This window comes from Sardina pilchardus, chromosome 5 (assembly GCF_963854185.1).
Source record: "Sardina pilchardus chromosome 5, fSarPil1.1, whole genome shotgun sequence".
Lineage (NCBI taxonomy): Eukaryota > Metazoa > Chordata > Actinopteri > Clupeiformes > Clupeidae > Sardina > Sardina pilchardus.
In genome coordinates, this window is record NC_084998.1 from 14,477,362 (window position 1) to 14,492,115 (window position 14,754).

At 45.0% G+C, this 14,754-nt stretch overlaps 1 protein-coding gene across 1 annotated transcript in view; it reads left to right on the forward strand.

Moving 5' to 3' along the window:
- Window positions 1-336: 336 nt before the first annotated feature.
- Window positions 337-14,754, forward strand: part of esama (endothelial cell adhesion molecule a) — a 42,808-nt gene continuing 28,390 nt past the window's right edge. The window contains exon 1 of the mRNA XM_062536588.1: window positions 337-819. Coding sequence (XP_062392572.1) covers window positions 759-819 — 61 coding nt within the window. The 5' untranslated portion in view covers window positions 337-758. The remainder of the gene's footprint in view (window positions 820-14,754) is intronic.

Sequence of the window (14,754 nt, forward strand, 5' to 3'; positions counted from 1 at the left end):
ACCGTTGCAATGAAATAAGTTGGCTTTGGTTTAAAGTTTGAGGAAAAGTGATAGAATAGTGGACAGCCTGCAGCTCAGCTGTGTGGCTATTTCATAGCCTATTGCAGTAGCAGAATCATCTGTTTAGATTATTGTCCAGGATGGCCATTTAGGCTACTTGATTGTGTTGAATTGTGGAATAACAACGTGCCTCTACGAAGAGGGGGGATTGTTTCACTATACAGAAACCCAGTTCACTGACACGTCGAAATAAGCACAGGGGGCGTATCCCAACAGGACAGGTGAACCTCCGAGCTCCGGAGACACTCTGGAGACAGTGCGCTCTCTGTGTACGGATATGGCTCATAATGACATCTTTGCCGATTTTGACTGAGGCAGCGAGCTGTTCCTGAGGGAAGCTCAGTGGTAGGCTGTCGGACACTGTGAAGGAAACGGCTGGGAATGCATCAGTTTGAATGAGCAGTCCGTTTTATTTGAGTCCGTTCATTTAACTCACGTTTATTGCTTGTGGGTGTTTGAGAACTGGATGATAACTGTGCCAGATGATTTTTGCACTCGGACTTCACGGCTTAGCCCCATGCTGACAACCTCATCGTGTGTCTTTCGCTGTCGCGATTGTAGGAAATACTTGAAAGATCTAAACTGCTTCGCCCAAGGCAAATTGGTCTCCGGTGATAACTGGGAATACTTCAGACGACCGCTTTCAGTAATAAGGTTGTGTGAAGCGAGTGCGCCGCACTCTTGACGCCAACTGTGCGATGGAGACTTCCAGGAAACTTGGCACCTTGATCTCATTGTCCTTTCTGTGCTTTCTCTCAGGTAAGTCCACCTCTGTCGTTGAACAGTACATTTACTTGTTTTGTGTGTGCACCGTAGCTTGGTTATTTAGCAAGCCTATAGGCTGAATGGTTTAATATGCGATGGTTCACGTGAGTCTGTTGTTCAGTTCCAATCCTTTAGCTTACATAAAAGAGGTAGTACTTTGAGGGCAAAATGATTTTTCTCTAAAGGCAATGCAAATGTTACAATTGTCCTGTACAAGATTAGTTACAGCGGCTTTAACATGGGGATTTAAAGTTGAAACACCTGTTCTTTTTTCGCATTTCCCTCCTTTTAAAAAAGCGCTCTTCAGGTCAAAAGAGGGAAAACTGAACCATTCCTACTGCAATACTCAGGTGTAACGGGACGCTGTTTTGAACAGTCAAAAACTTTTAGGTTTGAAAAACGATTTCGGGAGCGTAGGCTAATAAACCACCACAATGTACTTGCTTTGTAATTTAGACGTGCGCGCATCGTTTTCTATCAAATGTCGAAAGGATTCAGAAAAAAACCCAGAAGATCTCACACACCATTAATGGGTCAGTGGCAGAGTGCAATAACATTCTTACAAACCACTTGTAAACACATTCATTTTAATCAGCAAGTTTTCCAGCAGCTCTGTGTGAACTACACCGCAGCCCTCATGAGCCCTATATTTCCAAAACAGTCCATGGAATCTTAAGGCTGTGCCGCCAAAGAGGTAGGGCACAGTGTGTGGCCAGGTATGGTGAAGTGTCCTGGTCCTACAGTCTCTCATTATCAGCTTTATGTGTGTGACTAGATCCCTCAATTCTTGGCATTCCTCTTTCATAACTACCAACGGATTTTGATGAAGGAAAACTTTACAGCTGCAGAGCAGGTATACAGAACAATAGTGAGCGAACACACACCTCTCCTTTCAGAAAGTACTGTAGCCTACTGTATGTCTTGCTAACTATGGTAGCTTGTGACGAGGGATAGAACATCAATATATATGAAAGATCTGACTACAGCACTACACCATCCTGGGAATTCCTCCCAGGAAAATATTTACCTCAACCAGCCCAGACAACCCAAATTCATTTGGGTTCATTATACTAAGATGCAGGGAATGGAATGGATTCCATCCATGCACCCATCCAAGAGCTTTAATACCAATAGTAAAAGAATCCAGAGAGTGATCAATCACCAGTTCACACATATAAATGAGCGAAGGACATGGTGAGGTAATGGTCAGAGGCAAGGCTTAAAGAGAGGCTGCTGAAGGGAAGGGAGGTATCCACAGGAGTGTCTATGGTTGAGTCAGGGCACTGCCCACCCAGAAAAAAAAAGCTTTACACGGCCAATCTTCAGTTGATTCAAACTATGAGAAATGACCATATTCATAATATCAGTTATGCATAGCACACAGGCTTACCAAACTGACCATATTTAATCAGGGAACAGTGGTGCAACTCTCAACTCTCTCTCTCTCTCTCTCTCTCTCTCTCTCTCTCTCTCTCTCTGTAGCACACACACAAAGACCCAAACACACACACACACACACACACACACACACACGGACACACACACACACACACACACACACACACACACACACACACACACACACACACACACACACACACACACACACACACACACACACACACACATACACAGGTATCCCAAGAAAAAGCCACCTGCTTAGAAAATGGCCTAGTGCCTGTGAAAAAAAAAAAAAAAAAAAGAATAGACAGAAACAAGAGTATCACACAAAAAAAACGCAAAGTGAATTAACACACACCACACATTTTGTTAAGGTCACCACACCACAATGGACAAATAACGGTCAGCATCTGGCAGAGATAGCTAGTAGGCAAATAAAGAAATGAGAGGAGTAACTGTTATAAACAGACAAAGCGATTAGGCAAAAGCAGCTATGGGTGAGGCCATCTAGACCAGGCCAAATAGAAGCAGTTAAGAACAGGCAAAGCACCGATAACCAAACCAGGCCAGGTAAGGAGGCTAGGCAACGTTATCAATGTGCAAAGCAGGAATGTGGGATGTGAACCCGAGTAGAAGCCTTTTCTCATCCCACAACTACCTCATCTGCTGACCCAGGAACAGTCCAGTGGTGTGGCTCAGTAGATGGCCACTAATAATACAGCATGATATGGGCTGGTTTCACATGGTCCTAAACTTTGTACAGTTGATTTATGGGTGTTGATGCAAGGAGCAGGACAGTCTCCTGGGGCCAGATGATGTCACTTCATCACAAGCGCACTCATGAGCAGACTACTTGTTGACGGCTTGGTAGACCAGTGGATGCTAAATCATTACTGACAAGACTAAACACCCACACGTTTAACGTCAGTCTTGACAAGACCACCACTGCATCACCATCGCCTTACTTTATGCTACATTATATGAAGAAGCGTGGGATTGGCTTTGCAACGTTCAGTTCAGTTCAGTTTCTGGATGCTTCCACATCATGTGTAGCACACATCTGTCTTCTGTGAGACTTGACAGTGAGTAGGCTAGTGTCACCATGTGCTTTGTGATAGTGAGAGCCACAGACACAGACACTAGCCATATGATGTCATTCCACTATAATGAGGCGGTCTGCAATTCCAATTCAATCAATTTGTGTTTAATCAAATTCATGAATCTCTCCTGATGGTACTCTTTCAGCTGATATGGTCTGCCTTTGGATGTGAAACATGGTCCACACGCAAAAATAGACCACTGTTGATTACTTTACTGTTTAAGACTAAGATTTGGTACACATCTGTGTTGAGCCTAAATGCTTCGGTATGAATATGTGTGCCTTTACATCCTATGCTTCTATCCTATTCTATCCTTTGTGACTTACAGAGACCAGTTTCCGCAACGTGGGGTTAAGCGCCTTACTCTTAGTTACCTGCCTCAAAAGTTACCTGCCAGAGAAGAGAGATGCTCAATACCAATACAAAGACCACAACAGAGTTGGACGCAAGTGCTCCCTTGGCCTAATCATTTGTAACAACATGCTACTAATTCACCTGATAGAAACTGATGAAAAAGCCATGTTTGAAATTACAGGTCTTAGACTTAGGAGATGTACTTAAGCCAGCAGGCAAGCCAAAAATAGAAAAAATAAGAGGTTTAATTAAATGGTTAAAATGAGAACAGCTATCCTTAAGATTAAAATCTTACTGTCTTACGTTACGTTAATATCTTGCTTACCTTCTTTCCTGAAGAACTAAGGAAAGCAGTGACCTATTCTAAGACCAGTAAAAGTACCTTGATGATGTTAACCTCACTGCAGTCCCCCTCTCAAGCAGTCATTGAATGAAGACAACCTGCCATAGAGGACTAGCTGTCTCCACAACACATCAATGAGATGCACAGTTAGGTTATCATGTTTCTGTTTAAACGCGGCTTAGGTCATAATTAGCATCTTCATAATTCACAAGCTCATGCTGTTTCAACATATAATTAGTACACATGTGTTATGTTGAAACTCCCAATTCTCCCAATTAAGGCTTGTGTAGGAACATGGTGTCCCCTATTAAAAGATGGCCTGTTCACCGTGCCTGTGTAGGAGAATGCCCCCTCTCTGCATATTAAAGCTCACGTGTGTAGTGCTGTGTGTATTAAAACACAGTCAGATGTGTGTGTCAGTCATCAACAGCTTGAGTGGATTACTGTGCGAGTGTGTCTGACGGAGCAGGGGGGTCGTGTTTATATGCACCGGTGTTTCTGTGCACAGCCCCATCTGTCCCACCTGTGCTAGCAGGGTTGTGTTGGTTTGACCGTGTCTGTCTGTCTGTCTCTTTCTCTCTCTTTTTCTCTCTCTCTCTCCCTCCCTCTCTCTCTCTCTCTCTCTCTTTTTGTGTGTGTGTGTGTGTGCGTGTGTGTGTACACTCACTCATGATTGTGCGTGGGTGTACACACACACACACACTCAGACATACAGTACACCGCACTTGTTTGGTCCCTCTGGGCAATGATTCACATGGCATAGTTTTTGTTTATTTAAGTTGTTTGTTCACAATTCCTCTGTGACTGGGTTTTTACAGTGTGTGTGTGTGTGTGTGTGTGTGTGTGTGTGTTTGTGTGCGTGCGTGCATGCGTGGGTGCGTGCGTGGGTGTCCGTGTGTGTGTGTGTGTGTGTGTGTGTGTGTTGTATCGAGGACGCTAATGCCTACCATTGTACACATTTGTGTTGGCATACAAATGTTTTTATTATGTACTTTTAACAAAATGGACAACATAGTTGAAGCAGTGCCACAGATGGGATGCTTTGTGGTAGTGATGACTGTATGTAAATTATGATTACATATGTGTGCCTCTGTCTATGACAACAATGTATTAAAAAGGTGCTTATAACACAGGATTTGTTCCATTTTTAAAAAAGTGAAATGCTAGTATAAATGAAGTGGCTCGACAGGATGTGACATTAAATAGAAAGTGTGCACAGGTGGCGTAATGTGTTTACATTGTAGTTCAAAAATAATAGTGAGAGTATTCATAGGTGTGCTTTCTTTGTGTTATAGAAATTGCCTTGAGTATATCAGCGCAGTGTTTTTGAAAGGGCATTCCTCATTTCCAAGCAGAAGACTAAGTTGAGTGTGTGCGCTGGGCGACGCTGGTGGAGACGATAGGTTTACGGTCTGGGAGACGCTGATAAGGACAGACAGGTCTATCCCTGTTATCGCATGTGTTGTTCATGACCAAAGTGGTGAAGACTCCTTATCGGCAAACGCGCCCCCAAATTAATCTCTGTCCTTGGCATGCAATTTGGAAAAGAACATCTCTATTCATTGTTTATATGTCAGGGAGGGAGAGCCACTGAGAAAAAGTCACTCACTCTTCGTTCAAAGAACTCTTGAACGGCAACTAGCAAGCAGCAAGCAACGGACAATTCTGTGTTTCATGCTTATGAATTTTCAAATCATCACACTAGGAATGATATGATGGTTGTAGTAGAAACTGGCCAGTGGAAGACCCACTCAGGAAGTACTGTGTTGGTCTCGAAAAATGCCGCTCACGCTTCCTCCCTCCTGCCCGTAGTCCAGGCCCCATTTCCTTTTTTAGCCGGCTTCTGCCCGTTGGGTTGTGTTCCCCTTATTGTCCTCATCTCAATCCCACATCCTTTAAAAAAGGCTTTTCAACAGTTTGAATGTCACATTGTCACAATGTCACAAATAGAATAACTGTCATTATCTTCAATTGACAATGTCTAAATATAACCATAGCTAAGTCAGAACAGACCAATTTTAAAGATCCACAAGGGAATAGACGAAGAAGAGTTCAGTCAACAAAAAATGTGTTCTTGTGCTGTGGAGATCTCTAGAGATGAGAGCAGGAAGCACAGCTCTCTTCTCAGGTGTTGGCCTGGTATTTTGAGTCGTCAGACGCGGTGCAAAATGACTCGAGCGTCCCTCCTGGCGAGATCTGAATCTACGGTGCACACAAGGTCACAGATGTCACTACTGCTCATCCCTAAGTGGACTCAAATGGTCTCAGGCAGCAGGTGTACCCGGCCTCTGGCCACCCCCTGAACTGCACGCCTGTGTTTTTTTTGGTCTGGTCCAGATCTGACCCTTAACAGGGCAGATCCGCACCTCATCAGGTCCAGGTTGGCATCGCATCAGGGCCGTGTCAGGGCCAGGTCAGGGCCAGATCCGAGACGGAGTTGCTCGGTTAATGGGGCTCCGTCAGAGGAGAAGAGCAGAGCAGAGCAGGCATGTGTCCCAGAGTCACTTGCTCCGAGGGAAAGCCCACATGCAGGCATCTGAGACGTCACTCTCGCTCATCTGTGACTGACTCCTCATCATTTCCATCTCTCTCTTTTTCTCTCTCTTACACACACACACACACACACACACACACACACAGAGCAACACACACACACACACACACACACACACATGCACACACACACACACACACACTCTCTCTCTCTTCCACTATCTATATCCCTCTCTCTCTCCAACTATCTCTCTTCCTCTCTCTCTCTTCCTCTCTCTCTCTCTTCCTCTCTCTCTCTCGCTCCCTCTGTCCCCAGAGAAGCTCACTCCGAGCTGGCCAGGGGTCATGAGAAAACCAGTGGGCGACTTTCCCAACACTCCTGCTGTTTGCGACAGCCTTAAAGACACATGCGCGGACTCCACCACTGTCCGCGCAGACCCACGCCACCCCACGCCACCCCACGCCAACTCCCCCCACTCCTTCCTCTCATATGGCCGTATAGCTTTGTTTACAGTAGACCGTCACCACATAAACACACTGTATACACTCAGGGATAATCTCTCGAGGATTATCCATATGAAGGATGTCATTCATCTCCTCATAAGACTTGGACTGTTTTGACAATATTTCTTTACTTAATTAATACTTGTTTATCATTGAACCATTGGAAATATATGACATCATGTATTTACCACTAACATAAATGATGTCATACCTTCGTTGCTGGTATTAGCCTAGTCATCTCAGGAATGTTTTGGCAATATTTTCTTTTATCAATATTTATGTATTAGCGAACCATTTAAGACATGGCATGGAGTGTTCGCCAAGGTCAAGGTTAAGTTTGTAGGACTTTTTTTTCTGTAAATAGGTTCTCTTTCTTAAGTGTGACATGTTTCTACATATCCCCTTTGTACTTGAGGGACTGATACCTGGACTCACTCTTGATATTAAGTATAAATGCTCCACCAGACAGCGCAGTGTTATGACAGGCAGTCTTGTCCTCCTGTGGCTTGTGTCCGATCTCTGAGCGCTGTCTTATGGTTCACGACACGTTTCCGCTGTCTCACCCCTGCTCCCTGTGCATGCTGGGAGCTGTCAGCGGTGAGCGGTGGCTTTGTGTTCGGTGAGTGTCTCGTTTTAGCGGAGGTCAGTGGCGGGGACTGAGATGACAGGTTCAGGGTTGGCTCTGTCTGACACAACTCACGCAGATGGTCTTCAGGCCTGAGCTAAACACCGGGGGGCTGTTAGGAATGGTTTTCTTTAGCTTATGTGTGATTTAGCAATGACTGGGCTATTGTGGGGCTGCTAGTGCCATTGCATTGTTTTTGCCCCAAGTTAATTTAGAAGGTAACCTTCGATAATAGTATGTGTGGTGCCATAATAGAGATAATAATGGGGATGATGCCATACTTATTTTAACTTTCTCAAAGTTAAAATAAGTATTAAGTCTGAGTGTGGTTTTGACAGAGACCTGATGTCAGCCCTAGAGAATGGTAAAGTAATCCCTTAGAATCCCTTATATTTTTAGTTCATGCATGAGTTGGCATCGAGTGGACCTGTCGACAATGTTTATATTTGTAGAAAATGTAAGTTTTGTCATAAATTGACGTTTCTGTTTTGACTATGGCCTTATATGGAGTGGTTATGACCCTAAGGAGTAATAAATAAATGTGTCATCATGGAAGCTTATTTTCTTATGTAGCTCAGTTTCAAGGTTACTTGAGTTAAATCCAAATGTAGTTTTGTAATAGACCTGATGCCAGCTCTAAAGGATCTGTCTGCCAAGAGAATAAATGCTTCAAATGCTTCGAGAATTTTAAAAGAAATCCCCTGGAATCCCATATGGCCAATCACAACTGAGAATCCTTCATCTAGCCATTCTCACAGACTGTAGGGGGCATGACCCCAAAAGACACCACGTAAGGATGGAAAGCTCCTGACCTGGTTTGGGACAGCCATAGTAATCCTGAGATAAGAAAAAAGAAAAATCACTCTTAATACCATTTACCACACACCCGTTATATAGACAAAGCTGTAGATGGTGGGGAGGGAAAAAAAGCTATACTGCTGCAATGTATACCCGATGTATCACCTTTTCACTGTGTTGGAGCGCAGGCGATCTGGTTGAAAATAATGTAATTATGTCCACGCTAGTAGACGTGTGCCCCCAAGCTCTCTCTCTCTCTCTCTCTCTCTCTCTCTCTCTCTCTCACACACACACACACACACACACACACACACACACAAACACACACACAAACACACAGGACTTGGTTAGGCTCTTGGTATAGTTCAGTTGTGTGCAGAACTCTCTCTCTCTCTCTGTCTCTGTAACCCATGTCCCCTTCCACCACCTTCTTCATCTCTCTCTCTGTCCTTTCTTCTTCCTCTGAGATTCATACTCCTTTGGCCATGTTCTGTCTGTCCTTTTCTCTCTCTTTGGAAACACACACACACACACACACACACACACACACACACACACATATTCTTCAGAGAATGTGCTGACAGAGACTCCCACTCTTTGCCACATTACGCTGTCTGGCTCAGGCTCAGGGCTGGATATGCTGTCAGTGTGTGTGTGTGTGTGTGTGTGTGTGTGTGTGTGTGTGTGTGTGTGTGTGTGTGTGTGTGTGTGTGTGTGTGTGTGTGTGTGTGTGTGTGTGTGTGTGTGTGTGTGTGTGTGTGTGTGTGTGTGTGTGTGTGTGTGTGTGTGTGTGTGTGTGTGTGTGTGTGTGCGTGCGTGTACGTGTGCGTGTGCGTGTGTGTGCTGAAAAGAGGAGGCTCAGGTCCTGCTTGGGCATCTGTAGAGCTGCCATTATGCTGCCTACTCATCAGCCCCTTTTGGTCATCCATTCAGACGCAGAATAACCCGAATCACAGCCAGAGAGCAGATCACACCACAGATCCTATTCTTGTGATTGCTGATGGACACACACACACACACACACACACACACACACACACACAGAACACAGAATGAATGGTATCCTCACATACTGTCATGAATGAATACACACAAGCACAGGGAATTAATGGTACACCCATACACTTTCATGAATATACGCACACACACACACACACACACACACACACACACACACACACACACACACACACACACACTGTGTACTGTATACACACCGGTGAATCACTGTGTGTATATTTGTGTGTGTGTGTGTGTGTGTGTGTGTGTTTTGTGTTCACTGCTTCTCCATACATCAGTAATCCTACCTCTGCCTCCCAGTCTCGCTCTAATTATGGGGTCTAATGCAGGGTACTGGTGGAGTCATGCATCACTGGTGTTGAGGTCTATGACTTAATGATGGTTTTTCCACAGCAGAGTGGAGGTCTGTCAGATTTCCCTGTAGCCTCTCAGCAGAAAATGCCCAAGTTCACGTGGCCATGTAATAAGAGATGGGATTCAAAGTGAGATTGACTCTCGATGTTATCAGCGTGTTTTCTTCATAGCTGTCAACAGATTGGAATTTAGTTTTATCCGCTAGAGTACTGGCTGTCACCGTTTCAAGAAAATTGCTACAACCATTCTGTTTCAAACCTCAAGTGGGAAGGTTGTTCTGAGATGATGACTGTCCTTTTGTTTATTAGATTATGGTGTAAATGCAATTTCCATGACACTTGCCAATGACATGCACTTTTTGGTCTGTTGTCTGTAAGCACTATGAGTTCAAAGTACTAAAACCCTGTAACAGCGGTTTATCTGGGTATTTGGCCTTAGCTACAAACAGTCTTCACCTGGATTTATGGGATGAAATTGCCATGACAGTGAATGTGATTTGCCTGTTTACTTACTGTATGCTGATACATGAGAATACTGAATCCACTTCTTTGTACTCAAAATTGAATTGTTTAGGGGAGTATTTGTGTTTCCTGGTGATATTTGGGTAGTGTTAAGGACTGGGACATTGTATGGGGGAAGCTTAAGTAACAACCCAGGATGTCTTTGAAGAGGTAGAAGTTTCAAAGTCAATGCTAAACAGGATCTATGGGGATTAGCTGTGGATTTGAAGCATCTGGCTTAGCATGACTTTAATGTTTTTACAGGAGGGAATGCTAATGCCCCTCAACATGTCAACCAATAGGACTCTGTCCCTCTCTGACAGCTACGGAGGCTGGGCGTGATCTGGCCCAGATCTGGTCCACAGCCGACCAACCAATTCATCCGACCAGTGTGATGTCATATTCAGCAGTGGTTTGGCAGCTCAAGGAGAATAGATAGCTGTCAAAACCTGGCAAGCAATCATGAAACCACACAGCATTTTGCCAAATGCGTTTTTGTTTTAGAATTATCAAGAGAACTGCTGCAAGGAAATTGTCGAACACTGATTTTGACAGCTGTTTGTTTTTTGTTTTGAGTTCCCATGCAATGTCATCATGCAAAAGACCACTTCCTGTTATTCCCCAATTAGGCTAATCTGAGCATGTGCAGAGGTGAGGTGATGGGACCGCACCACAGAGGGCCCAGTGTGGGACACGTGGGATCGGCTTTTTGCTCTTCAACGATTCACATGACCGATTCAAGACCTTCCTGCTCAATCTCAATGGTGTTTCCATTAACGAGGAAGGGATTTGCTGTGATGGGCTCTTTAATGCGTATTGACATGTTAAAAGTGTTTCTCAAGCTTAATTAGTGACTAGTGAATCGTTTCAGCGATTGATTTCTTTAAACATGCCCTGCCACGGGCGCGTGTTTGCTTTTTTTTAATGCACTTTGTAGTGACTGCTCTCATTTCATTCCTCTGTTCTCCCAGCTGACCAGAGTCGCGGTTTTGTGCTTCACTATACTCATCACATACATTATGCCAGTGAAGTTGACGTTCAGCTCGTCTGACTGCGAGGGTCTTAATTAGTTCACGATCCAGAGCTGTGAGGCGCCTTGACTGGATCCCAGGATGAGAAGCCGATCGCTGACGTGTGTGTGTGTGGGGGGGGGGGGGGGGGCCCGTGTCTGAGAGTTTATGTGGGATGACAAGGGGGAGCGCTGCGGTTGAATCTTTCAGGAGAATAGGCCACGGGAGTCAGATGTTGTCAGGCCTCGTAGTTCCAGCTTCCACAGGCGTCCCTGTGCGGCGACTGGCTAGAATGATTGGACAAGCTTTGGTACTTTGTTTACTGCAGGAAGTGTGTGGCACTCTCTTATCACCTGATGTAGTGTTCATATACTGTAAGTCACTTTGGAGAAAAGTGTCTGTCAAATATCCTAGAGGTAAACATAAACATGATCTGATGGCTCGTCTGAGATTCATGAAAAGTTCCTGATTGCCACCCCTGCAATTCCTTTGTTCTTTTCAGTTTGTCATTTAAAGTTTCGAGCTCTCCTTTTGAGATATGTTCCATCAGCAGGAAACATTTGATGAGAAGAATCTTTTAGAAAATGGCATAACAATTTAAAAAGACACCCCGTGAAGTGCTTCATTAGTCCATATGTCCTGATTCGAGACAGCCGCTGTCCCTCATCCAGCTGTACCTGTCAAAAGCCATTCGTTTTCTTACCGGCAAACCCAGAGAGCATATTGCATGGAAACGAAGGCAGCGAGACCGTCTCCTTTACATCGGTATTAAAAATAGCCTGCCCTGTCAGGACCTCACCACCTCCTCCCGCGCTATTGATAATTTAGATCCTAATTACTAAGTGCTGCATTATTGAGCACCTGACGGGATGGAGGCAGCCCCCTTTTCCATTTGAGCGGCACTATTTCAACTGACAGATGTCTGTTCAGACGGGACCCAGCAACAGCTGTGGAGGGCTGTGGAAGAATGCATATGATGTAGTGGCTGTTAGTGATCATGGGCGGTTACAGATGTGGTGTTTTCAAGTGAATTCTTTCTAATTATCTCCTGAAGTAGTTGATTAATTAGCTGTTTTCCATTTGGCGAATCTGTCTCGGGCGATAAGAATAGAAAATGATCATATATGTACGATACGAGCAGTGTGATGAATGAACGCAATCCATATGAGCAGTTAGGAGGAGAGTATGGAAAAGACACTTCAATGTTTTCAAGGTCAGCCACACTGATGTGAAGACTGTCTGAAACTAAAACCCATCAGGAGAGGAGCAGAGAGAGGGGGATAGGGAGGAGAAGAGAAAGGGAAAGAAGAGAGGAGAGAGAGGACGATCCGGAGGAGAGGTGTCTGTGCCAGAGATGATAGGAGATAATGAGCCGGAGACATTTTGTGTTTCTGTTTAATCGAGCTGGCGAGGATTAGGTGGGATTATTCAGCCGTCGCAAAGCACCCAGAAAATTAGCTTGCGGGGGCTAATCTGAAAAACGGACAAAGGGAGGCTGGTCGGAGTGGCCTGGCCTCGTGGTGACGGGGGTGCGCGGTGACGGTCAGACTAATATGGCTAATTTCAGAGCGATGACAGACAACCCCCCTCCACGGCCGTGATGGATGTGGCTCAGACCAGACTACTGTGCAAGAAATACACTACCCCCACAGAGCTGCCACCTGTGTGAGCCTGTGAGATAGGCCGACAGCTGATTGGCCACATCAAAGACAAAGGTCAGAGGTCAGATGGATCTGCTGCTTCATCCCCCCCATACAATAATGGCAGCCAGCTGGGTGTAATCACAGGAGAAATCATTTCCAACATGTCCTCACCACCTCCAGCCTGAGGAATCACCAATGTGCTTCAAAAATCAATTCACTTTTCCGTTCTGCATGTATATATGTATGAACGTATGAATGTATGTATGTCTATATTTATGATTTTGTATGTGCATATGACTGACTGCATGTGCCTTGCATACTATAAGCTTCTTCTCACATGAATCCTACCTGACAGACCGGATTTAACATGAGCGTGTGTGTGTGTATGTACATGAGAGCTGAGATGTGGTGTAGTGTGTAAAAGCTCCGGTAACATGAGCGAGCAGTGTGTGTGTGTATGTGTGTGTGTGTGTGTGTGTGTGTGTGTGTGTGTGTGAGAGAGAGGGTGGATCTGGCCCTGAGGGCCTTAGCCTAGTGCTTATGATGAGACACAGTGTCCACCTGTCCCCCGGGTGTGTCCTTCTATTTCTGGTGACTGACTGCATTAGAGTAAATCTCAGTCCGCTTAGCAACGTCTGAGCACCTCTAGAGAGAAAGAGAGACAGATAGAGAGAGTGTAAGAAAGAGGGAAAGAGACAGAATTGGAGAAACAGGAAGAGAAAGAGGGAAAGAAGTGGGAGAAAGAGACAACCGCAAGAGAGAGAGAGAGAGAGAGAGAGAGAGAGAGCTGGTGTATGATTTGTGTGAGAGAGCAGGAATACAAGAGAAAAAATGAAGAAAGCGTGAGAGACACAGAAAGTGGGAGAAATCGGAAGCATGATTTATTAACACCTGGGAGCAGCGAAAGGAACGATTGCTTGCATTCTAATTTCATCTCAATATGGGCTAATATCTCCCCATTACCCTCATCTTTGTTTCTTCTGTGAGTGGGTTAACTGATTAAGCCTCTCATGTAGAGAGCTGAGTAGAGTCGTAGTAATTTCCCATGGCGAGCACATGGCACACCATCCTGAGGACATCTCGCTGTCTGCACCTCCTGTACCATGCGGAGGAAAATGATGCTGCCGTAATGATTTAATCCCGCTCATTACCTCCTGTCTGTACTCCATAGGGCCGACAGGCTTTGGGTGATCCTGATCTAAATGTTTGTCATAACGCACGCTGGCTTTGGAGAAATTAGAGGATTTGGGGGGGGGTTTGAAAGGCTGTTTCGGGGGCCAAGCGCGGAGCGCGCTGTGTGGTTTGTTTATGGATGTGTTTGAGATTAAGACGTGAGCAGCACTCCCACAGGGAGCTTGAGGGGTTGCGCAGTGGGACGTCGCGGAGGAGAAGAAAAGGCGGATATCGCTAATCATAATTACTCATCGGCTGATCAAAGGCCCTCACATCGCCGCTACAAGTTGGGAGCTTACATCACGGGCGACTCCAGAGGGATTGGATATGAGAGACAAAGGCAAAATGCTGTGTGGCTTATATGTGTACAGGGGGAAGGGTAGAGAGTTTATCAGCTTTGTATGTTCCTAAGGGTCATCACTGTTGTGATCAAGATTGTTAGTTGGATAGACTCTCAAATAGTTGTCAAGCCTTACAAAATTACATTGGCTTGGTCTCACCATTCAAACAGGAGACTTTAAACACAAATGCGTTTTTCATCCACTGAACGGCATTTTTCTGACTGCACTGGGGGGGTGATGTTGGTTTGTCTGAACTGTGTGGCGTAGTCA